The 23,283-nt window shown below is 55.5% G+C and overlaps 10 protein-coding genes across 10 annotated transcripts; 3 read left to right on the forward strand and 7 right to left on the reverse strand.

The window, feature by feature from the left end:
- CGGC5_v001516 (mitochondrial 54S ribosomal protein mL60) lies at positions 1-421 on the reverse strand (the record flags this gene model as incomplete). Its single annotated transcript, XM_032034585.1, has 2 exons — positions 1-53; positions 142-421. The coding sequence occupies 2 exons, from the start codon at positions 419-421 to the stop codon at positions 1-3; spliced, it is 333 nt and encodes a 110-aa protein (XP_031886302.1).
- A 532-nt stretch (positions 422-953) lies between these two features.
- sedl-1 (putative trafficking protein particle complex subunit 2) lies at positions 954-1,522 on the forward strand (the record flags this gene model as incomplete). The annotated part of the gene is made up of 2 exons (XM_032034586.1): positions 954-1,138; positions 1,216-1,522. The coding sequence occupies 2 exons, from the start codon at positions 954-956 to the stop codon at positions 1,520-1,522; spliced, it is 492 nt and encodes a 163-aa protein (XP_031886305.1).
- Positions 1,523-1,972: 450 nt separating this feature from the next.
- Positions 1,973-2,558, reverse strand: hH4-1-0 (Histone H4; the record flags this gene model as incomplete). The annotated part of the gene is made up of 3 exons (XM_032034587.1): positions 1,973-2,136; positions 2,192-2,329; positions 2,549-2,558. The coding sequence occupies 3 exons, from the start codon at positions 2,556-2,558 to the stop codon at positions 1,973-1,975; spliced, it is 312 nt and encodes a 103-aa protein (XP_031886304.1).
- Positions 2,559-3,932: 1,374 nt separating this feature from the next.
- bimA lies at positions 3,933-6,466 on the reverse strand (the record flags this gene model as incomplete). Its single annotated transcript, XM_032034589.1, has 2 exons — positions 3,933-4,007; positions 4,058-6,466. 2 exons carry the CDS (start codon positions 6,464-6,466, stop codon positions 3,933-3,935), a joined length of 2,484 nt encoding a protein of 827 aa, XP_031886493.1.
- A 1,580-nt stretch (positions 6,467-8,046) lies between these two features.
- Positions 8,047-8,529, forward strand: CGGC5_v001520 (SRP-independent targeting protein 2-like protein; the record flags this gene model as incomplete). The annotated part of the gene is made up of 1 exon (XM_032034590.1): positions 8,047-8,529. One exon carries the CDS (start codon positions 8,047-8,049, stop codon positions 8,527-8,529), a length of 483 nt encoding a protein of 160 aa, XP_031886494.1.
- Positions 8,530-8,601: 72 nt separating this feature from the next.
- On the reverse strand, positions 8,602-9,290 carry GIG1-1 (N-acetylglucosamine-induced protein 1; the record flags this gene model as incomplete). The annotated part of the gene is made up of 2 exons (XM_032034591.1): positions 8,602-9,113; positions 9,170-9,290. 2 exons carry the CDS (start codon positions 9,288-9,290, stop codon positions 8,602-8,604), a joined length of 633 nt encoding a protein of 210 aa, XP_031886491.1.
- A 790-nt stretch (positions 9,291-10,080) lies between these two features.
- Positions 10,081-11,070, forward strand: EBP (3-beta-hydroxysteroid-Delta(8),Delta(7)-isomerase; the record flags this gene model as incomplete). The annotated part of the gene is made up of 5 exons (XM_032034592.1): positions 10,081-10,339; positions 10,390-10,416; positions 10,477-10,613; positions 10,665-10,899; positions 10,955-11,070. 5 exons carry the CDS (start codon positions 10,081-10,083, stop codon positions 11,068-11,070), a joined length of 774 nt encoding a protein of 257 aa, XP_031886492.1.
- Positions 11,071-11,991: 921 nt separating this feature from the next.
- Positions 11,992-15,256, reverse strand: PIKA (Phosphatidylinositol 4-kinase PIK1a; the record flags this gene model as incomplete). The annotated part of the gene is made up of 5 exons (XM_032034593.1): positions 11,992-12,031; positions 12,081-12,285; positions 12,334-14,815; positions 14,875-15,061; positions 15,177-15,256. The coding sequence occupies 5 exons, from the start codon at positions 15,254-15,256 to the stop codon at positions 11,992-11,994; spliced, it is 2,994 nt and encodes a 997-aa protein (XP_031886497.1).
- A 1,401-nt stretch (positions 15,257-16,657) lies between these two features.
- Positions 16,658-17,701, reverse strand: DPB3-1 (DNA polymerase epsilon subunit C; the record flags this gene model as incomplete). The annotated part of the gene is made up of 1 exon (XM_032034594.2): positions 16,658-17,701. One exon carries the CDS (start codon positions 17,699-17,701, stop codon positions 16,658-16,660), a length of 1,044 nt encoding a protein of 347 aa, XP_031886498.2.
- A 3,229-nt stretch (positions 17,702-20,930) lies between these two features.
- SAY1 (Steryl acetyl hydrolase 1) lies at positions 20,931-22,241 on the reverse strand (the record flags this gene model as incomplete). The annotated part of the gene is made up of 2 exons (XM_032034595.1): positions 20,931-21,797; positions 21,861-22,241. 2 exons carry the CDS (start codon positions 22,239-22,241, stop codon positions 20,931-20,933), a joined length of 1,248 nt encoding a protein of 415 aa, XP_031886495.1.
- Positions 22,242-23,283: the final 1,042 nt, after the last annotated feature.

Raw genomic sequence — 23,283 nt, forward strand, 5'->3', positions numbered from 1 at the left:
TTAGTATCCGGGAGGGTTCAATCTCTGAGAGACTCTCGTCCATTTGGGCAGCTCTGCAGATATCAAAAGTTAGCCATGCCACTCCCTTTGGAGACACCCCATTGCGGAACAACGAAGCAGGCTGGTTGGGAAGCAACATACTGTGAATGCCCTTGCGGTACCTCTTCTCCTTGCGGTCGAACATGGTGTACTTGTCCCTCGGCAGCATCTCCGCCTCGGTGGGCATCTCCGCCTTCCACCGCTCCACGGCGGCAACCGTCTCGCCCTGCTTCGCCAGCGCCGCGTCCACCGTAGAGACGACGTCGTCGACGGCGCGCAGACGCAGCCTGTGCCTCCTCTTCTGGAACTTGGACAGCCTCCAGGGGATCTTCCAGAGCAGACCGCCCGACAGCGGCGAGGTGATGCGGAACGCCCCGAACATGATGTGTGTATGTGTGTGTCTCCTGCCTACCACGGCGGTGACGGCGGTCTTCTGTCGGTGCTTCGCTGGCGTTCTCCGGCTACTTCACAGGTAGGCCTTTCAATCGTACGCGGTTCGCCGTGAATGAGTCGTCGTCGAGGGAGGGGGCGGGAGTCGAACAGCTCGAGGGCGTCAATTGTGCAAGCCAGACATTCGATTCTAGGAAATTTCGGAGCTCGCACCAAAAAGAGTGGGGCCAAATTGGCTGCCGCAGCGCAAGGTTCCCATTCGCGCGCGGAATTTCCCACTGGTCGCCCGCCCGTCCGCCCCGCGGGCCTACCTTAGCTGGCAGCTCTCGCCGGGTGCTCCAGTGACTTCGGTGAAGGAGCGCGAAAGGCCAGCGAGAGAGAGTATCCCGAATCGCTCGAGAACATCCTCACTCCACGACGACAAAACCCCGAATACGATCAGGCCGTCTGCTTTGCGCCGCGGGCCTAGAATATCAATTCACTCAGCGAGAGCACGGCGAGACCCACTGATGTCGCGGTGAACAATGTCGTACTACTTCGCCATCGTCGGCACGCAAGACAACCCGCTCTTCGAATATGAGTTCGGCACCTCCAAGCAGGGCGGCGACGGCCAGTCGCGCTTCAACGAGCAGATTCGCCATCTGAACCAGTTCATCCTGCACAGCAGTCTGGACATCGTGGAGGAGGTTCAGTGGGCACAGGGTCAATTGTATGTCCAGGGGTGGATGGAGGCTTTTGATGGTGATCATGCGCCTGGCACATGCTGACGATGGAATTTCTGCCTAGATACCTCAAGGTCGTCGACAAGTTCTTCAACAACTACGTCTCCTGTTTTGTGACGGCAGGCAACGTCAAGTTCCTCCTACTCCACCAGCCATCTGCACCTTCCAGCACCGCATCTTCACGATCATCAACAGCCATCGGCGCCAACCCGACGAGTCCTGCGACGGAGGAGGCGATCAAGAACTTCTTTCAGGAGGTGTACGAGAACTGGGTTAAAGCGATAATGAGCCCATTTTACAGGCTGAACATGGAGGTGAAGAGCCCAGTGTTTAGAGCAAGAGTCGCAGCGGCAGGAAGGAAATACCTGTAATATCTAGACCAACATGGACAGAAGCACGATGCCAACGGGGATAGAGGCGAGAACACTCGGCGCAATGAGTCATCCGGGGTCCTGCAGCCTGCAGCCAGACTGAGGCACACGCAGTGGAGAACACAGGCGGCCCAGTTAGAGAAATTCACATATGTAAACAATGAGACGCGTCACGATTCATGCGCAGTGGAATAGGTTTGGTATGTTCAAGTCACCATTTCGGTGTTGTTTCATTCAGACAAACGCGTCTGCCTATCGACGCCTCGAGTAGTATCATTCCCAGAGTCTCGTGTGATCCCCAACGCCTTAAATCAACGTGATGTATCCATATCCCATTACCGATGAGAAAGACCAATGAACCATCCGCACCAAGCCTTGCCAAACGGCTTTCCCGCCTGCTTGATACCAAGAAGCCGCAAAACAAAGCTGGACCGTGTCGTGATGACACGCTTAACCACCGAAACCGTACAGGGTGCGGCCCTGGCGCTTGAGAGCGTAGACAACGTCCAGGGAGGTGACGGTCTTGCGCTTGGCGTGCTCAGTGTAGGTGACGGCGTCACGGATAACACCCTCGAGGAAGGACTTGAGGACACCACGGGTCTCCTCGTAGATCACTGGAGGGGTTGTTAGATCTTGCTGTAGGTTCGGTGGAGAGCAAGGGGAACTTACTAGCAGAAATACGCTTGACACCACCACGACGAGCGAGACGGCGGATAGCGGGCTTGGTGATACCCTGGATGTTGTCACGCAAAATCTTGCGGTGACGCTTGGCGCCACCCTTTCCGAGGCCCTTGCCGCCCTTGCCGCCTGCAGGGATGGTCAGCACATTGTCCGAGATGCAATGTAGTTGTGTTGATGATGCCGCTTGGTATCGACGCGGCCTGAGATGCGTGGCGACGCGTCCAGGTGCGGTGGTGCATGCCGATGGGCCTCCGTAGGCACCCAGCCGCGGGGTATGCCACGGCACCTAGCGGCACCGAGCACCACGATGGTAACGATGGAAAAAGGAAGCAAAAGTTTACTTACGTCCAGTCATTTTGATGAAGTTGTTTGAGGTGGATAGTTAAGTGGATGTAGTTGTGTCTCGAGAACGAGATGTTGGTGACGTTGTTTGGTGATGGATACGTTGGGGTGTGTGAAAAGAGGAGTGAGAATGGAGAGAAAGAGGGGGAGAGGAATAAATAAGGCGGTGCTGCAAGTCTGGGGGACGGGTTACTGATTGTGTGGTGCGCTGAGGTGCGGTGCGTGCAGTGGCAGCAGGGGCAGGTCCGGATCAGTAGGCTAGTCCCAATTTGGACTTTGGAAAAATAGCGAAACGGTAAGGTCCCTATTTTTTGCCGCGTATTTTGCAAGTCACTTGCGGCCTGTTGCAAAGCGTTGTTTTAGCAGGCGCGTTGGGTCTTGTGTTGTCAATTGCAATGGGGGCACCCGACTTGCCCCGTGCACCGCCTTTTTTTCTGACCAGCTGGAGCAGCAGGCAGGGGTGCTCGCAGTCGCAGCTGGGCCAGTTGCCCAATGCAGGGTGTGGGCGATTTTTTGAGTGGACCGAGCTCTTTGCGACCGGTCTCTTGTCACGCGTCAGGTGTCCTCCCGCCGCCTGCCGTCCGCTTAGTTCTTTCCGCTGCCGCTGGACTGATTTTTCATTGGCTGCATTTTTATCTCTCCACTGAGTTCATGCAAGGGGTCTCAGTCTCCCCCACCATCGGCCATCGATCAACAATTGCGATCTGAGGTGGGCGCGTTCTGGAAAACACAGGTGATGAGGCGCCTTCAGAATGATTCAATGTTGAGTACCTTGGCTAGTATAGGATTCATTGGTCCGTACTGGGATGAAAGTCGATTGCACTGCAACAAGATGGGGGTCTGGAGACCAGATCGAATGGGTTCTAGACTTGGTCTGGCTAACTATATCGATAAGCATAGCGCGAGCCATTCTTATCATCTCTCGTAAGCCGCTGCCGAGGCCCGCTTTCCAGCACCCGCTCGCACAACAGGCCGTCACGTCAGCCTCTGTGATTGACAGCAAACGTAGCAAGAATGCCAACACAGCGTCGTGAGGTGTCGCGAATAGTGATGCATTACTTTTCTCGTCACGACCTATCTACCGAGGAACCTGGTCAACGCGAGGCCGTTACTATACAAGAGGACACAGTGTGTCCTTCCTAAGCCAGTATGCTCTCCCTGCTTTGCTTTCCCAAACGCCGGTGCCATGCAGCATGCCGATAAACATGAATCCGTGTCATCGTGCTGTTATACCATGCCTAAACCCAAGCTTGGCGGACTTGCCTCGTTCCGTCGTACCCAGACTCTTCTCCTATACTTGCACAACCCCTAAAAATGCAGAAATCGCTATTCTCTGCCTCGCAGGGCAAGCCCTGAATTGAAGCCAAGAAACTCATATGCCATATACTCATGTCATCATCGAGTCCTCCATGCTCATGTCCTCCTCGAGGCTTTCGATCGCTTCCTTGATCGATACGCTGGCCTATCGATGTGGTTAGCCAAGGACTTCATCACTACACGCGGATAGCATACCTTTGGATCCAGAGCGAGCGCGTTGCTGAAGCAGCGTACAGCCATCTGCTTCTCCCCGGCATTCCTGTACAGCCTGCCCAGAAGGAAGTGCACCATCGCCTCATCTGGTGCCATGTCCTTCACGATCAACAGTTCCTTCTCCGCAGCATCTATCTGCCTGAGAAGCATGAGTGCGCGGGCTTTCCGATACCGGACCATCGCAGCCTTGGGCGCTAGCTCCACAGCCTTGCTGAAGAACTGGAGCGCCGGAAGAATCTGCTTCTGCCTCTCCAAAATCCCTCCTATGCGACAGATGAGAACAGCATTGGTCGGGTTGATGATCGAAGCGGTGTGGAAGTGTGAGTATGCCTTGTCGTAGCTGCCCAGCTTCTCGTACACACCACCAATGCCAAAGTAAGCGTTGTAGTGACGTTTGTCGGCAGCGATGGCGCGGCGGAAGGCCGCCATCGCCTTTTCATACTCTTCATTGGCGACGTGCTCGTGGCCTTGCAGAGTGAAGGCGTACGCAAAACCTGGATCTAGTTGCGTAGCCCGCTTAAAACACTTGAGTGCTTGTTCGTGGTCTCGGGAAAGAGAGGAGGCATTGCCCAACGCACACCAGGCCTGAGGCGAGTCCCAGTCGGCATCAACAAGCTCGTGGGCCAGGAAAGAGAGGTCTGTCTCGCGCTTCAAGTGCCAAAGAATGGTTGAGTAGATTTCCATATCTTCCATTCGCGTTGGAGCCACAACACGCAGCTTTCTGAAGAACTTCTCGGCCTCCTTGTACGAGCCTTGCTCGTGGTGCGCCTTACCCATCTGGACCAGAACCCAGGGTGTATCCTGTTGACTGCGGGGCAAAGTGCTGTAGGAATGCAGAGCCTCCTGGCATCTGAACTGCTTAAGTGCAAAGTAGCCAGAGGCGAACTTCTTGAGCAAGTCCATAATCCATTTCAAAGCCTCTTCAATCTTGACGTTGTCGGGCTCCCCAAGAGCAGCTCTTGGCGCAGCATGCTGGGTCGCGTGAGGCTCCCGTACTCGAGTGGTCTCGGCGTGGTCGACGTCCATGCCGTTATCTTCAATGGGCTTCCGGTTGCCACTTACGACCCTACCGACACTGGAGCCACTAGAGCCAGGCCGCATGATTCGAGAGATTTGGGGTCTAGCCTTCTTCAACTCGCGAGTCCCACCGCTGATTGTGGCAGCGCCCGAGTTCGCCTTGGTAACTGACGGCTTGTGAAACATGTTCATATTTAACCTTGCGCTCCTCCTTTGCGTGGGAGCGCTGACCTCTTCGGAATGCTGTCGTGACTGAACAGGGTGCCCCGAGACTGTCCTCTTTCGTTCCGAGGGTGCTGCTGTCCGCAAGATTCCGGGACCGGTGCCGGTGTCAGAGTGCAACTCGACGGTTTGGTCCTTATCTTGACTCCTAGTGCTTCTCTTGGCACCTAGTCTGTAACTCATCTTCGGAGGTGCTTCCAGGAAGCCTGGCTCCACGGCCTGCGCCGTCCGTGTCCTCCGTGGTGGCGCTTGAGGTGGTTCAGCAGCGAAGTTACGCAGTGTCGGAACCTCGGGCATCGATACGGGACCGGTGGGTGTCTCCATAAGATCGGACTCGCCATTCGCCGTGGCTGGCGGTGCCAGTCTCGCCTTTGCCGCCGTGATTTTCGACATGAAGTCGTTCTCTTCCGCCTCGGCAGCAAAAACGTTGGCACTAAAGGGCATGTCTTGGTATGTCGAGGATCGGTGAAGGTTGAAAGGATCTGATGAGTCCATCATAGTCCGGGCCGAGTGCTTCTTGGGTTCAAACGAGTTTGATGTGCCCTCCTTGGGCTCCTGGAGAACCACACTGGGGTCTTGGTCGAAGCTATGGGTGAGTGAATCGGTGACCTGGAAGATGTTGGGCACCCTGACGTTGACGCCCATGTCGCAAAGAGCCTGGAAAGCGTCCCACATGAAGGGGTTGACCCTGACGGCATTCTCAAAACACTCGATCGCCCTTCGGCGGTCGTCGTATGCACGGTACAGCTTCCCTAACAGACACAAAACCGCAGCTTCGTCCGGATATAGTGATCGGGTTGTTGTGGTATGTTTGCCCAGGTTCGTCTTGCCAATCCACTTCTCTCGCGCTTTTTCCAGCGCGTTGATGCCGTCCTTGTATCGTTCTAGTTTGAGGCAAGCCTGCGCAAAAATCCAGGCGGCGCCCAGGTTGGAGCCTCGAGAGGCAGACGGCCTGCTGACCTCGAAGGCAGTCCTCGCATCGCCAAGACGAAGATGGCAAAGCGCCAACAGGTAAGCCGATTCACTCGACTTAGGGTCCTGGGCATTCAGGCGTTCGGCGAAGAATAGGGCGTTATCGTAGGTATGATGGTCGACATGATAGTATATGACCTGACGCAGCAGGCCGGTGATGGCTGCGCTGGTGGGCGCCATTCTCACGGCGTGGTGAAGAGATGCAGGCGGCTCGGTGGAGGGGGTTACCGTCGACAAGAGATTGTGGCCATGGGATCGCGCGCAAGTCGTAAATAGTCGTCGGGTAGGATGGCTGGAAAGTCGATCTGGGTGGCCAGCGTCCCGGGAGGGCGGGCGGCTAGGGTTGGCAAGCGTGGTTGAGCTCTGGCGAGCTTGGATGGTGGTTTCTGTGCAAGCGCAAAAAGTTGCGTCCGTGAATTTCGAGGTTGGGGGTCGCGCGGAGCCTCAGGGCTAGAGGAGCAATAAGGGGACTGCGGTCGAATCGTTTCGGCTTATTGAAGGCATTAACAATTAAGAGCCGTAATGAATGGCCGCTGGAGATGAATTGGCGCCGTAAATGCTGAAAACAAGCGACGTTGGTAGCGATGGGTATTGTGGTGTTTCTCTGTTGCTGGTACTGTTGTTACTGGGCCTGTCGAGGCGGAAAGGCCGTTGTGGTGGGTCCCGTGAATTTGTTTGGGTTTCCCTTCTGGGGGGCGTTGCAAGTCGACGTAACAACGAACGGAGAACTCTGTCCAAACTTTTGCGTTGTTCACTCCTCGCAGCAACCAAAGAAGAGACGGCAGGCCATTTGGCTGACTGGGTCGCGTCTTGCAGAAAAAACGTGGCTACGAAGCGCACTGAACGGAACGAGAGGAGGAAGGAAGGAAAAGGTGTTGACAGAGGAAGAGGGGTGGAAGCTGGGAGACCAAAGACCAGAAACTACCTAAGGCAAGCTAGAGTCACTACACCACAAGATGGAGGGGGCAGGCAGGTAGGTGGTGGGCGGAGACAGCGGCAGACGTCCAGCCGTGGGATGGCGGGAGGAGGGAAGACGAGAGCAGAGAGACAAGGGCAAGTCCCGTCGTCGTGAAGGTGTCACCTCAGGTGAGGTCAGTTCAGGTCAGGTCAGGGACCTTGTCTAAGATGGACAATGTCAGGTTGCTATTCCTGTTCCCTCCGTGCCGTGTTGACCTGACGGCAGCGTTTCCCTCTCCTTTCAGTTCCCGTCGCGCGTGGTGTTGTGGTGCGACGGCCCTGATTGGCTCACGCGATACCGCAGCGACCGCTATCACCTCGCCCAGCAACAGGAACAAGCGCCCACTCAGCGGCCTTTCTGCCTGCCAACCCCCTGTCGTCACTCGCCAGCCCCCCCACGGAGTGCCTACCTGAGGTACGGACACCCGACCGGCGTCTTGCGCCAGAGACATCCACCCGCCACCTCTTCTTCCCTTCCAGGCGGTGCACCGTCTTCTCAGCAGTTGGAGATCCACTTGATGCCGTCCGTACCTAGTGCACTGTCATTGGATCCCACGCCTGAGCCACACTTCACTTGTGGAATTTCGTCACTCGCATCCTTCAGCCTCAACACCGTTTGCACGCAACCTGTCTTCATCCTCAGGAACGTACCGGTCCTCATTCACATTCGTGCCACCTTGCGCCGGGGCATTGACCAACTCAATTGACCTCAACTGCGTTTCTTGTGCCCTTCGACGGCACTAACCATTCCTCACCTTTCCGAAAATCGACCCGCAGCAACCTCGACACAGCCAACCGTCGACATGGCGCAAAAGGCAAAGAAGGATAGGGCCAAGTCCAACGCCGCCGCCCTGAACAACCTGCACATCGGCTCTGCCATTGTCAATGTCAGCTTTCTTCTGTTCCACTTCTTGATCAAGTCGAGGTCTCTTTTCTGGTTCATTCTCCTCTCTGCCCCCGCCTTGATCTGCGAGTTCGTCCTCGAGAACGCGGGACGTCCCAAGTACGATGCGGGAGGAAGCCTTAAGGCCTCGGGTGAGGACCTGGCAGCCGCCGGCTTGACTGAGTACATGTTTGACGTCGTCTGGGTCACCTGGGCATCTGTTGTTCTCGTCATCCTGTTCGGCAACTGGGGCTGGCTGCTGTGGCTCGCCGTCCCGGCATACGGCGCCTACGCTGGAGTTGGTCTGCTCGGAGCTGGCAAGAGAATGGCCCAAGGTATGCAGGGTGCTGGCAACAACGAAGCTCCTGTGCCCGCCAACCGCAAACAGCGCCGTGCGGCATAACTTGACTGAAAGTCTATTCCAGCAGCTCGACGGCTGATATGGTGTCTATTCATCTCTACCGGGTCTATCCGCTCAGTTCTGTCTATGCCACGGCTGCTCTTCGGCCCACTTCTTGATGACCTCTGCGTCTACATTTCTCACCAAAACATGGATGTGCTCAAGAGCCCGCACACTCTGCAAAGCAACCCAGTTCTTGAACCAGACAACTCTGTCTGCTCCACCATCGCCTAAGCTTTCAACAAAGTACTTTTCGACAAATCTCTGGGTGATGCGCCTGCTCTCTGGCGTCATGTCTCCCGTCACTGCATCAGTAGGGATGATGGTGCGCGACCAGACCACGATATGGGTGATCTCGGGGTCAAGTCCGTACGGCCAGTCGTTGACAAGGACTCGGTAGTCGGACGGATCCTCAAAGGGAACGAGCGACTTGGGGGTGAAAGGCGGCTCGCCCCAGGTCTTTGGCAGGCGGTTCACGAGGAGGTACTTGGTCATGGAACCATACTCGGCCTTGGTCTCGGCCGTCCACTTCATGTATCGACGCAGGTCTGAGGGCTTCCGCTTCAGAACCTCCAGCTTGTTCGTCTCTGTAGACCATTAGACTCTCAAGATACCAAGCCAAAGCGCAAAAAATATGACGCACTAATAATCTCCTTGAGCTCCTCCCAGTCATGCTTCTTGAACTCCTCGTCCGTCTGTGAGAGGACCCACTTATCGACATCCGTCAGCGGGAAAGGGGCTTCTTCGACCGGAACGTCGCCCATGTTGACTGTCGCGGCTCTGAGGGTGCGGTGATTTGGGGAAAAGACCAGACGGCGGGGTTGAGAAGTGCGTCTCACATACAGCCACGGTGATGACTTGACGGAGATGGCAACACGAGGTCGACTAATTGGCGGTAACGGCATCCACCTCACACGGGCGGCGGCCTGCGGAAGATCAGCGGTCCGGTTTCCCCAATCGGCCGCTAAGGTAACTGTTGTTACGTTACACAGGTGCTAGAGAACCATCAACGTGGTGAAGTGAGAGACAAGAACTTCGTCTCAAGTGCGCTATTCTCTGCAAACAATATTTACTACCGTGTACTTAACCTGTGAAGCAGACTGTTTCTCTTAGGCCTTAGTTCACAACTTTTTCTCTCATCTAACAGGCTTCTCAGTGATCCAATTTGCACGTATTTTATCCGGAGGCCAGCGCCAGGCACCTCTCAATGGCGCCGTCTTTTAGAAGGGCAGCTGAGATGCAACTAAAGCAGACATGCGTGTGAGAGGAACCAGCAATAACTCCCGCCCTCTATGAGATTTCAAGCCGCCTGAGAAACCAGTTCAATATTTGACATAACCAGGTCTCCTTTTGTTTAGAAGGAAAAATGCATTGGACTTTAAGACCAGGCCGAAAGGATATGCTGTGACCATTGGTTCGGCCGGCACCTAGGTGTCATTTTCCACCGTCTTGACCGCCGAGTTACATCGATCCTCCAGCATCCTCACAACCAAATTTTGTCGGCCAGCCACGCGTCAAGAATCAAGCCCAAAACCGAGATATACGTAGCCAGCAATGACTGAGTCCATCCCGCATAACATGAATGACCCGGCCGTCGACTTTTCGGCCAACGTGGCTGCTCCCGCACATCCGTACTACCCCGTCGACGCCCAAATCCTGCACTACACCGCGAACCAAACCTCCATCCCCGTCCTCCTCATCGCCTTCGGCGCCGTTCTTGCTCTGGCCGTTGGAGCGGCTGTCCTGGGCGCCAGGAAAGCCTACCCTGCTCTGTCGAAAGCAGATCTCTTCACCGTCGCTTGGTTTGCACTTTGTGCGTAGTGGCTCTCGGCTGCGGCGCTTACAACAGCTAACACGACGCAGGCGGCGTTCTTCACTGCTTCTTCGAGGGTAGGTAACAACCCAATCTTCCATCGCATCATTTCTGATCAGTATCTCATCCCCTTGCAGGCTACTTCATTCTTTACCATGAGAACCTAGCAAGCCTGCAAACTTTCTTCGGCCAGCTCTGGAAGGAATACGCCCTGTCCGACTCACGCTACCTGACATCCGACTCTTTTATGCTCTGCGTTGAAGGATTCACCGTGGTAAGAAACCCTGTGTCAACCTCTGAGCGAATAGTCAATAACAGGAATTAGGCGGTATGGGGTCCGCTGTGCTGGTCCATCGTGGTTGCCATCGCAAAGAGGAGCACCCTGCGCTACCCGTTGACCATCATCATGTGCGTCGGCCACCTGTACGGCGTCGTGCTCTACTACTCTACCAGCTTGACCGAGTACTTTCTCCACGGCGTATCTCACAGTCGACCCGAGTTCCTTTACTTCTGGGTCTACTACATCGGGTTTAACGGCCCCTGGGTCGTGGTGCCAACGCGTATGCCATCCCTCTCGTTTGTCGATACTGATGGTTAGAGCTAACCTGTCAATAGTCCTTCTTTTCAGCAATGCAATGCATATCAAACGCCAACTAGAGAAGGCGGTTGGCAGTGAAGGCGCCTTTGAAGCAGCTCGGAGTGTGACTCGCGACGTGAAGAAGAACGAGTGAGAGATGGTGGTGCATACAGCGACGGGGTCCTTCGAGTTGACCTTGATGGATACCTTGAATCGGGCCCAACGCCGGGAAATGGGGGTTTTCTGGGAGGTTTTGGGGCTCGTGTCGCGCTGGTTCAAGAATCTGGAGGACCAACAGGCTGAGATCGACAGGCGTGACAGCGAAGTTGACTCTGGACCGTTTCTGTTCGCATCGAGGCGTTGGCTATTCTCTGCACAGAATACGAGTGCGTGTGTCACTTGCTATGTGGTGAATTTCCCTCCCAGTTACTATTCAAACTTACTGAGAGGTCTGCGAGCGAATGGACATGCACAACTTGCCCCAAAAGTAATTCGATGCTGCGAAACCCAATCCGCCTCGCCAAAATTCCAAGTCGGCGACACAAAACGAGCGCGGCGACTCCAACATCCTAGAGCCATTACAGGAATGAGACCAGAGGAGAACAGATAACTCTTAGAATGCTCACTGCCAGACGTACGAGTGTCTGAGATGCCTCCCGTTTGTGATACAACATGCCGCGCATCGTTGTTGGAGTCAGGACTGGTAGAGCCCGTTCGGAAACATACGAAACATACTAAATGCTCAGTTTGCGAGTATCCTATAGCTGTTGAGCGTCATTCACTAGCGGCAACCTGCCCATAGGTCATAGCCTCACTTGCACGCACGGCACTCGGAACAGGTACTAAAAACTTTTCATATGGATATCATTCATCTTATTCGGTATCCTATCTCCTCAAGAGGCAAGCTATACCTCTAAAACGCTGCCTCCCCATCGAGTCATGTGTGCCCGAGAGATCATTCCTCGGCTCTTCATTATCAGCAAGTCGTCTATACAACCACAACGCCGCCCAGATGCCTAGATGCATGCCAATGCCCCAATGCACGAGTTGTTGACCAAGTCCCATCATCACCCATCTAGTAGATGCCCTGCGTTCTATACTGGAAGGTGTCGTAGCTGGCGGACGTTAGCAATTGGACGTGTGTCAAGAGTAGAGGAAACCTACAGCCGCGTGTAATAACTGCCGAGAGACTTGCCGATCAAGTCAGTCTCGACAAACTGCTCCGCCTCGTCCGCACTGAGCTGCAATTGGAACCGTTGGCGAAGGTTGTGCGTAGCTTGGGCTACGCCAGCAGAGTAGCAGGGCATCTTCGAGTCACGTCCCATCATGGCTACCAGATCAATGATGTTATCCGCAGACCGCCGCAAGGCTGAAGAGGTTAGCTTTGTTCAAACACTCCTGGTGGAACGTAACCTACCTTGGAAAGCCTGTTTGCAGAGCTTCTTGTAGTCTTCGTAGTCATCAGATCCGATGCCTCCCAGCACCTCAATGTACTCCTGTGTCAGCTTGAAAGGCGCCGCTTCAAAGCCAACGGATCCCGGAGAGTTGGACAACATGAAGCCGAAGTCGATGTGAACGATGTGTCCCTCGCTGTCGATCAGGACATTACCGTTATGTCTGTCCTTCAGCTGCAAGATGTATGATATCATACTGTACGCGGCCAGCGAGCGCTTAAAGGCGTCTACTCCAGCCTTGTACGGTTCGCTATCTGCGGCACCAAACGCTTTGAGAAAGTGATCTCTGAGAGTGGCGAATCGACGTTTTTGGCCCGGGCCCGCCTCCATTGATAGAGTCAGACTTCTCTTGATAGAGTGTAATGAGACGCCGTTGGTAATCGTCTCAATCAAGCCCGACGATTCTCCCGTGACAAGAATGCGCATGAGCTTGACCCAGACATTAACCTTCGCATCGACCCAAATCTTGTGGCAAACGTCGATTAACTGGCACGCGAACGCTTCCTGACGCAGATCGGCCCCCGTCTTCACGATGACGCTAACCAAATCCCAGTTCTTCATCCAGCCATAAGGTGAGGTCTTGCGGACACGCTCCTTCTTGGCCTCCCAGGCTTCACCAAAGACTGCTGCGCTCGGATCGTCACGGTCGCCCTTGGTCTGGATACCACCGGTCTTGATGTCGTTTTCCATTCTCGCCAGTCCAGCACCGGCATTGGCCCCTGGCTCAATAGGTGATTCGCTCTCCACCTCAGGCTCAGCATTTACTTGTGCAACGGCAGCAGCCTGCGCCGCCTGCGCAGTAGAGGCCTTGGCCATGATCGTGTCAAATGTTGGACCCTGCTCATCCATATCGAAGCTCTGCTCCTCCAGACTCTGCATGCTCGCAATGATTTTTGCCCTGATAGCTTGCACCTCATGTCTTGGCCGCTTGCCGCTCGTAGCCTCAAGCTGGGCCAACATTTGTGAGGCTGTGCGCATATGCGTCGCGAGCGCAGAAAAGTCGGGCTGCTCGGCTGCTGGAGCACCACGGCCTGATAGCGTCATCTTGCGGAGAGGGCCTGGGGGACTGCTAGATCTCGAGGTAGAGGCGCCTGAGCTGCGTGGAGTGGTCATGTTGTCGGAAATTGTACTTGACATCGTGGTAGTGCCGCTTGGGAGACGCTGTGGTTGCGCCGGCGAAACCTGTTTGACTTGGAACTTCGAAGATGGATCTTCATCGAATGGCTTCAGCATAGGAGAGCTTCCCAGGTCGCCGGAAATGGGCTCGAACACACTGTCGATGACGGGCTCCGGAGTTTTAGGCGCGATGAGTATGCGCGGCGAGTCAGACAGGTCGAAGATGCGTCGATTGGTGCCCTGCTCCGTAAGCAAAGTCGACAAAAGCCTCTTGTTGTCTGGCGTCTCTGGATCGAATGAGAAGTCATCCCTTAGCACCTCAACCATAAGTAGATATGGCACCTTCTCCGCACTATTAAGAACTGTTGATTCCCCCGGGTTCAAGCGCACAATTCGATGGTGTCTACTCTTCGCCGGAGAGCCATCAACAAGCGTCGGGGGGCAGATGACTGGAACATCCACCTCGGCCGGAAGATCCTGTGCGATGAGAGCCAGCTCCGCGCGAAGCGCGCTGAGGCGGGCAGGCTTCGGCACAATGACTAGCCGGTTCGAAATCCCCTCGAGCGCCGTCAAAAACTGCGTCTCGCACCTGAAGTAGTGTTGTCGCAAAAGCCTCGTCTTCTGTAAAGGTGTCAATTCGGCGCCGGCGGCACTGCTCTTGAAGTGATGAGAATGTCTCCTGTTGAGAGCATCGTTCGGTCGTGGCGGGAGTCCTGCAGACACTGGAGTTGCGGGCCGGGTGATGGCCAACCGTGGAGACCGCAGCTCGGGAAGAGGCAGCGAGGATGAACTAAGTCGGGCGTCCGCGTTCTTCATCTCGAGATGTGACGGTAACCTCTTGACCTCTACTGGAGTCCTCGAGCCCGATGAACCCTGCCGCGACGGCGTTGGCGACGGGTCCGTCGCCCGGTGAGGCAAGTTCGAAATCACAAGATCCGGGGCGCTCGTGATGCGCCCGCCATCTTTCGCACGCTTGGACCTTGTGCTGCTCGCGGCCGTCACCGTCTGGGATCGTGTCACCTTGGGGTTGTTGTCCTGTGTTTGCGAGTTGGATATCAGGTCGTCGGATGGTTGAGGCTTCCTGGCTTGTGCAACGGCGAGGGGTCCCGCCCAATGCGGGACGAGAGGGACCGCGACACTGGCCAAGACGAAGCTTGCAAGAACCGTAACTGGCAGGATGTTTTCCTTAATCTTGTCATGCCGCGCGGCATCTGGGAGACCGAATACGATGTGCTGCACCTTGTTGTACACCCTACGACACGTTTGAAAGGACTTGGATTGAGGATTGGATGATAGGTCGTGTAGGTAGGTTTGGAAGAGCCAGAAGGTCTAGAAAGTGACATTAGACAAGCCATCGAGGCGCAATGGGTTGACAGAGGGTAACTCACAAGGAGGGCGGCAGTCACAGACTCCTCGCACAGGTCCAGGAGGAATTCCTCCAGGGCCATGGACTCATTGTCGACGCTAATTATAAGGTGGCATAGCTGCGGCAAGAAGAATTCAATGTCCTCGTAAGGGAATCGTCGCAGCTTGTTGCAAAGGACATAGTGAATTCCCACATGGTCGGCATACCGGCTGCATCACAAAGGAGTCAGTTTTGAGTGTCCGACGTCATGTGTCAGCGCCAATTGGGGGCGCAACGGACGCTGCGACAACTTGGAGATGGCGGGAGGAGGGGGAAAGAGCTCACGATAGGTAGGAGACGGAGAGAAAGGGGTTCGAGTTGAAGACGTCGGACTCAAGGAATCGCTTGAGCAGGTCCCACGACATTGGTTACGCCACGAAGCGGAAAGAAGGATGCAAGTACAGTGAGGCTCGGTGCCTCATTGATCATGGACATGAACGGGATTCGCAGCGAGAGGGACGGTTTCGCATGGCTCTAGAAGCTCATATGTTTGGGAGGTCGGTTTGCGCAGAGCAGCACGCAGATTTGCAGAAGCAGCAAGCAAGACAATGGATCGAGTCGAGTCGGCGGAAGGACAGGTAGGGTAGGTACACGCGGTGAGGTGGCCGGTTGCTCGTCGGTGTATTAAAGGAGTCCAGTTGTAGGTAGCTCCCTCCTCGGCCGTGGATTTGGGGAGGTCGATTTGTCCACTAATGTGAGGGCGTGACTTGGAAGGTGGGAGGAATGCCCCATCAGCCATGCACGACCCGCCGTTGCAAGTGCCTAAATTTTCGGGCTTCAAATTAAGGTACGCCGGGTTACCTCAGCATGAGCATGCTCAGCGCCGGGAACACTGGGGCTCAATCCGCAATTGCTAGGTACCTTACCTTACCTGGCCTGCCCTGCCATGCCTGTAAGGTACCTTGCGGGCTGGGTTAGGACTGAGCACCGGAACTTTAGGGGCCACCTTCACACAAAAAGGGGCCGCAGTCCGTTGGGACCGAGTTCGCTACCTTCTTTACTCCGCAAGCCGTAGGCGCCTGCGGGAGTTGGAGAGGCGAGACACATTTGCCCAGAGACTGAGGCACCGAGCCAGAGAAGCTACCTTACTAACTTGGAACCTCAAGGTGGATGACCCCTGCCGGCGGGGTATCGTCTTATATGCATATGTGACGTAGGTGCATAGGGGGCGGGGCGAGAGAGCTCACCCTGAGAGCTGACGTATTATGTACAGTTGGTAGGTGATTTGAGACAGAGAGGTCCATGGACTTGTGAGAATGAGATGAAATTATCTTGATATAATTACACAAATTTGCGAGCTTGCTTGGCCCCCTATCCCCCATTGATTTCACAGCATGAGGCAAGCAAAGAGACCCCGCCGAGGTGCCGTGCCGCGCCGGGTTGGTGAGAAGTGAGTTTCAGATGGCCCACGGTGTAAGTCAGTCGGTATCAGCAGCACATGCGAGAATCATTTTGAAGCGCAACATAATCTCTTCATTCTAAAAATGTGAATGTGAATGTGAATGTGAATGTGAATGTGAATGCTGTCCAACGACAGGCCCAATGCGCATACAAGGAAGACAAGCCGTCCATGGCATGCAAGTATGAGGAAGCAGCGCTTAGTTCCTCCGTGCCGTGTACCCTTTGCCCCCAAGTGACAAGTTTTTCGTTGTGTCACCCAACGCCGATGTAGATGCTAGCCAGTCCAACGCCAGTCCTCATAACCCTTTCATAGTTCTCGTCATTCAAATAATCTCGACCCCGATGCGATGTGCAGAAACAGTTTCTCACGTGGCCTTCTTCTTGCGACCACCTTTGCCCTTCTTCTTCGTCTCAACCTCCATTTCCTCCTCACTCTCTGTGTCAGCCTTGGAGCGGCCACCCCTCTTCTCTTCGTCGCCGACCTTGAGGGCAATATCGGCCAAGAAATCATATTGGCCGTCTCTTTCGATGACTTGCTTCAACATCTGTGCCGTTACACGCTTGGAGTTCTTCTCCTTGGCGATCTCTGCGCTCTTACTGACAACTGCAATCATAAATAGCTCCAGGGCCTTGCCAACGGCGATGGGTGTTTGTTGAGCCACCTTGCCGACTTCCTCATCGGCCTGCATGATGCGCTTTATCCTGGCAGTGGGGAACTTGGTCCGAACTGGAGAGGGCTCGACTGGCGGCGGCGAGGGAGCCGACTGTGTGTTCTTCCTTGGAGGCATGGTGGCAGAACCTGGTGTCTGGGGCAAAGCTTGATTGTCGGAATTTGGGTTGTACGGAATGTCGTAGAGATTGGGCGTTGTGCCGTACTGTTTTTTCTCTACGTATTGGTGGCTCTGGGGTGTTGGTGGTTGATATTGGAGTTGATGCTGATCTTGATATTTGATGGGTTGCTGCCCATATGGGCTTGGTGGGGGTTGCTGCGGAGAAGGCTGCTGCTGCTGTTGCTGTGGTGGTGGCTGCGGCGGCTGGTGGTTGTACTGCGGCGACAGGTACTGCTGGTGCGGTTGGTGGTGGTGCTGGTGGTGCGGGTGGATTTGCTGCACGGGTGGCTGATAAGAGGAATATTCGGACTTGAATGCCGTAGAGGACGGGTAGTGGGGCTGCTCGTGTTTGATGTGTACAGGAGTAGAAGTCGGCTGGTGAGGTTGGTAGGCGCGCGACGGGGACGAGGAGTATTCATATACCGGCGGCGCAGGTCCTGAAGTTTGCAGTTTGCTCAGGTCCAGGTGCTGCTGCTGGTGCTGCAGATTGTGCTGTGGAGGTGTAGGCGGGGCGGGTGCTGCCGAATAAAAGGAAGAGAGGTCTGGCGACTTGGGAGCGTAGGCAGTGTCGTCCGCCATTTTTATTTTTTTTTCCCTCTCCCTCTCCCGGCTAGGTAGGTCCTGCTCTGGCGCTGTTCTGGAAAAATTAGAAGGCCGCTATTTTTTTTTTCGTCCCTCAAAGTGGAGGACGAATGGCAGGGGGGGGGGGGGGGGACTTGGCTGGGTCGGGTTGGGGTGCAATGGCCAAGGGTGTCCAAGAACCGCCTATGGCAGCGTGGGAGCGGAGACAGGATGATTAAGCGAGGAACAGGGGGGTGGATGATTTCTTGGAGAACAAAAAGCACCTGCTTCCCCTCTCGTTCGGCTTGGGTGGTTTCCTTCAATGACTTGCGTCTCTCAACGCGAGCAATCCCTTGTGTGCGTGGGCGTATGCTCGTCAGTGGTATAAACAACTGACTGGACTGGGATATAGACTGGGACCGGCCAAGGCAATCGTTCCGTGTTTCCCGGAGTCTGATTTAAGCCTGGCTACCGCGTGCGGTATGTATAGGCACTGAGGCAGTGACAGCTTGTCCCAGCGCTACGTCTGCTGGGATGCGTGAGACGGGATGGTGTCCTTGGGACGCGGGGCTAATGCAGTGTCGCCTTGGTGGTGGCAGTGAACGAGGCAGAAGCAGTACAGATGCTGTAGGCTCGACTCGCGGATGACATGCAGAACGAGACAGGATGGAGATGCGTGCCTGTGTGCGTGTGGAGGGGAAGATGTCCCAGTGTGAGCTGCGTGCAAGTCAGCCTGAGCCAAGGTGATGGGCAGGGCTGAAGTACACAAGCAAGTCACGACAAGACAGAGAAGAGCAAGGCACGTCTGAGAAGGCCGATAAGCTCCCACATTCTCTGATATACAGACACACGACAAGAGCGCCAGGTTGCTGTTACGACCAGGGCAGACAAGCAGGCAGAAGGAGCCTTCTCGCGACTCAAGTCTCAGTCCTCAAAGTGAGAGGAGCAACCTGATGGAAAGACGTCTCCGGGCCTCGAAGCAGGCAACAACGTGTTTGTGGTAAGGCTAATGGATGCAGACAGTACCAGAAGCTCGAAGCGACGGGAAGTCGTGGCTGAAGAGGGCGTGGCCGTGAGACAAGAGGTCTGTTTGTGCGACAACACGCACTCTCGACACAGACACAGCTCGTCGATGAAATGGAGAAGTCGCGATTGGGCCCGAGCGCTGAGTCAGGAAAGACTTTGGCGATATGGCAGCTTCGGTACGATAAGGTTTCGGTGTGAGAGGCGAACCAGGATGCAACTGCACTGGGTTCGGGGGTGCTGGGCAGGAGGCGGTGGGCGCGCAGGTCGTGGTGCGGTCAGGCGTGAGGTGCGGGGCAGCGGTATGTTCGGCCGTGATCCAGTGAGGTGTTGTTGGCGGCTGCAAGAGAGACAAGAAGGAAAAGAGGTGATGAAACGTGTGAATGGGCGTGTTATGTCGTCAAGATGGGCCAGTGAGGCCAACGCAGGCGCGGCGTGATGTCTTGCTTGCTTCCCTCTGGCGGACTGGCAGGCAGGCACGAACGGCAGGCGGCAGGAGGCAGTTGCCAGGCAAAATGGCAGCAGGTGCAGTCGCAGGTGCAGTTGCTCTGCGCTGGCTGCTGTCCGCCCGGTGTTTGCGACGGTTGGTTGGACGGAGGCGGAAGGTCAAGGTGACGACGGCCCCGTGATGATGGCAGGTGTGGCCAGCGGGTGTGTGGGCTTTTGGCAGGCGGTGCGGGTGGTGTAAGGCAGCTGGACTGTGGACATGGACCTCGCGGTGGGCAGAAGCGGGCTCCTTTCATAAGGCGATGGATTCGCAGTGGGAATGCCCACCGTTTATATGCGCGTCGCGGGTCACAGCTCCCCTTTGCTCCCCTCTGCCTTCTCCAAAAAATCACCCCCAGTTGCAGGGGCCACGCTGTTATCCTGATTGGACCAGGATCCTCGACCTCTTCTCCCGCGCTTTACCGTTTCCCACTCCAGTGCCAACACTGCCTCTACCTTACCACCAATACTTCACGCTCAAGTACCTACCTCCATGGCTAGCTTCTCCAGTACCGCCCTCAGGTACTCAAGCTTGCCGTCTAAGCTCCAAACTGTCATCTGCCACCAAATCCTCGTCTCTGTTTTTTTTTTCCGACCGCGATATTTGTCCACGCCTCGCCACCACCTTTTCGTCTTCTGTTATTCTCTTGTCGTTCGTGGCGCAAACCTCACTCATTTTCCAGTACAAACCTCATCCGTCACATTGCCGGTTCGTCAACGGCGCGAGCGTCTCGCCCTCCCCACCGTTGGCCCAGTCTGCATATTGCAGCTTCGCGGATGCACTTGTACCTTGCGGCGCACCCGAAGTAACCTCAAGCAGGCTGAAAGAGGCGGCTGGCTCACTGAGGTAGCCTGGCTGGCTGACCGTCCATGACAACTCAGCTCACGCCTCTCGTTGCCTGCTTCCCAGCCAATATTCGCGCACTCACACACGCGGCCTCAGTAGGCTCTAGAGGGACAGCTCAAATATCGCACGTCGAGATGTCATGTCCAAACGAGTCTGACCTCGCGGCTTCGCACCGGCATCAGCTCCCACTCGCTTTATATCGATGAGACACATCGTCAAACCCCGCGCCGTCCTCTTCAATGCTGCCTGGAGCTGGCACCCTCCCTGCACCTTGGGCTCCTTCGACCCTTTTCGCCGCACACCGTCATCAAGGGCCCCCATCGTCCCAAGTCAAATGGCCTTGCCCGTCGCAAAACGTCGCCTTCATCGAGTCGCTGACTGTCTAGGCCATCCATGACCTCACGCGAGACCCACAACAGCTCCTTACCTTTACCACCTACCCGTCTGAGCTTTGCGACGACCCTCCCGTCGCGAGTCGCACTTGTCTCCGCTCGGGGGCTGGACCTGTGTGCAAGAACTCATCTGCATCTCTCAACGCGTCTCTGCAAACACGGACATGTTTGCTCGCGATCCCTCGGCAGAAATCCCGCCACTACCGCTGCAATCTCCCACTTGGCCAACGGCCCGGTATGCAGGAACGCATTTCAATCATGCAGGTAATCAAACCACGAAATCAATTCTATTGTTTGCGCACCCGCCCCAGCGCCTACCTTCTATTGGTCGTCACGGATGATGATAAAGATAGAGAAATAGCTGGAGACCAACAATAGGACACGACTGCAGAAGCCGAGTCCTCCAGCTCTGGTTTCGAGGTTGTGCGCCTCGGTCCATGACAGTTTTTTACTTGATCTAATCTGACCCCGACCGGCATCCGCCCCCTTGGCAGACGGCTTACTGAATGTGCTTCCGTATGGCTGACGTTAGTGTCCGCAGACCCTTGAGCCTCTTGTCCTCTGTGCTTGACAAGAACAGCGATACTACGGGCCAGGCGTGGATCCCGCCGTCCTCGCTGCGGCTGTCTACCTCGGTACTCTTCACCAATGTGTTGATCAGGTCCTTGATATCCGGCGCAAACACTTCCTCGGATCCGTATGTGATGAAGAAGCCGCATGGCGGGCTAGCTTCCGCCCACACCCGATGATCGCCGCACTGCCCGGGAGACGCCGTTTGGTCGTAGGCATGTGTGTGTCCGGCATACTGTGTCGCGTATTTCCACAGCGTGTCGCGGTCAAGGTAATCGCTGGCCGAGTTTTCGTGTTTGGTTGATATCAGTCGTGCCCATGGCGAAATTAACACGCAGAATCCTGGGAGCGGCGATTCCGAAGCTCGCCGAAGCGACTGCTGGCTTTCGCCCTCCGATGGTGCAGAGTCGTCCCCTTTCTCCTTGAATGCTCTTGCTTCATTCATGTGGCCCAGCTCCAGCAGCAGCGTCAACATCAAAGTCCCTCCTGCCGAGTCCCCTGCAATGACCACTTTCTTCGGGTCTCCCGCAATGGAGAGCACATGCTTATATCCCCTCAAGGTCTCGTACACCTGCGTCGGGTACTTCTCGTCGGGAACGAGCGTGTACTCGAGCGCAAAGATGGCTGGGTTCTGGTAGCCTTGCTGAACCAGCAGCGCGTGCCACGACAGGAGGAATTCGAGGTAGAAGTAGGCAGAACCCATGGCGAATCCGCCGCCATGTGCATAGTAAACGACAACATCGGGTGGTTTGGTAGCGTCCTTGTTGATCCAGACGCCCTGGAATCCATGGCGACCCTGCCATCGAGAACTAAGCCACCGCATCTCACACGTGAAGAAAATGGGGCAAACTAGACTTACATGTTGTTTGTACTCCCGCCAGCTGACGGGTGATCTGATGTACCCATGCCGCAGCATGCGGAACCGTAGGAACGGCAATGAGATGTACTTTGAGAAGAAGACGCGGCCAATGTTAGTGGGCAGGTTCGCAAAGGCGTAGCGCACGCAGCGGATGACGAGGTCTTCGAAGAAACTCGCCCGCTGCACGAACGGCGACCTCTCGTCCGGGCTCAGCAGGAACCGTTCGCGGAACAGCGAGCTGGGAAGCTCGAACAGCAGGAAGGGCAACGCCTTGATGGCCACCACCGCCGTGGGGAAGAAGCCGACATTGAGCAAGAGCTGGGGCGTCAGGAATATAACAAAGACCAGGCAATCGAGCAGCGACACGGGGCCGAGAATCATGGTGGGCGGATGGGGGAAACTTGGTGTTACTAGGTTGTTGGAGGGCCAATTGAACGTATCACGGACGGGTGTGTAAGTTGGACGCGCTGAGGAGGGTCATGGCAAGGAGAATAGTAATGGGACAGGGCAATTGAGGTTCAAGATTAGCTCTATCGGAACTCCCAGTGTTCCTCCCTTCGCCGCCGGCCGGGTGGTTCGTCGTCGCTGCTAAGGTAAGATTGGGAAACTTTAGGTTTGTGACGTCTTCGAGGTTTGCGGAAGCCCGTGCCTGGATCGGTCCCTGCCTGCCCGGGCTGGCTGCAATGGCGGGGTGCTGCCGCCTGCGTGCTGCTACTGCCAGGGGCGCCTATGTAGGTAAGGCGGGAAAGCCAGCCAGCTGCTGGCTATTACCTGCCCTGAGTTTGTTGGGAAGCTCCTGAGGGAATCAGCAGTGACGCGGGGCTTCGTTCACATGCATTCTGTATAGCTCGACCATGCGCATCTCATAGTAGGTACCTTGGATCCTAGCTGAGCTAATCGCTAGTGCTGTAGGGATACTTTTTTTCTCCCTTGCTCATCCGAAAGTTGCCAAAACGTGCCCTTTACGGTTCTGGCGAGAAAGGATAGCCAAGACCTTGCTGAGTCAAGGTGAAGGGGGCGCTGCGCTGCGAGACAGACAACCCCTTGACTTCTTCTTCCCGTTTGGCTTGTGAATGTAGAACATACTCGTCAACAACCATAATGCATCATGTCTTTCTCCGAGCTGCGTTATTAAATGTGGTTATTTTGTTTTCTTCTTCGCTCGACTTGTATAATAGTAACAATGACGACCCTGGCGGGCCATACCGCAAAATTGATGAGCGAATCCCCTTGAGTCCGACCCATGCCTGATATCCTGAGCTGCAAACGCCGAAATAACTGCTATCGTGCGCCTATCGAAGCCCGGCGCCCCCAAAAAGTTGTTGAGACCAAGACGCAATATGATGTTTGCAAAAGAAGAAGAAGTCTTGCGAGCTCTCTTCTCTTTTTCAGACCGCCATCACCCACTCTTTTCTCGGCTGCC

The sequence above is a fragment of the Colletotrichum fructicola genome (assembly GCF_000319635.2).
Source record: "Colletotrichum fructicola Nara gc5 chromosome Unknown KSG_Nara_v1_contig01, whole genome shotgun sequence".
Lineage (NCBI taxonomy): Eukaryota > Fungi > Ascomycota > Sordariomycetes > Glomerellales > Glomerellaceae > Colletotrichum > Colletotrichum fructicola.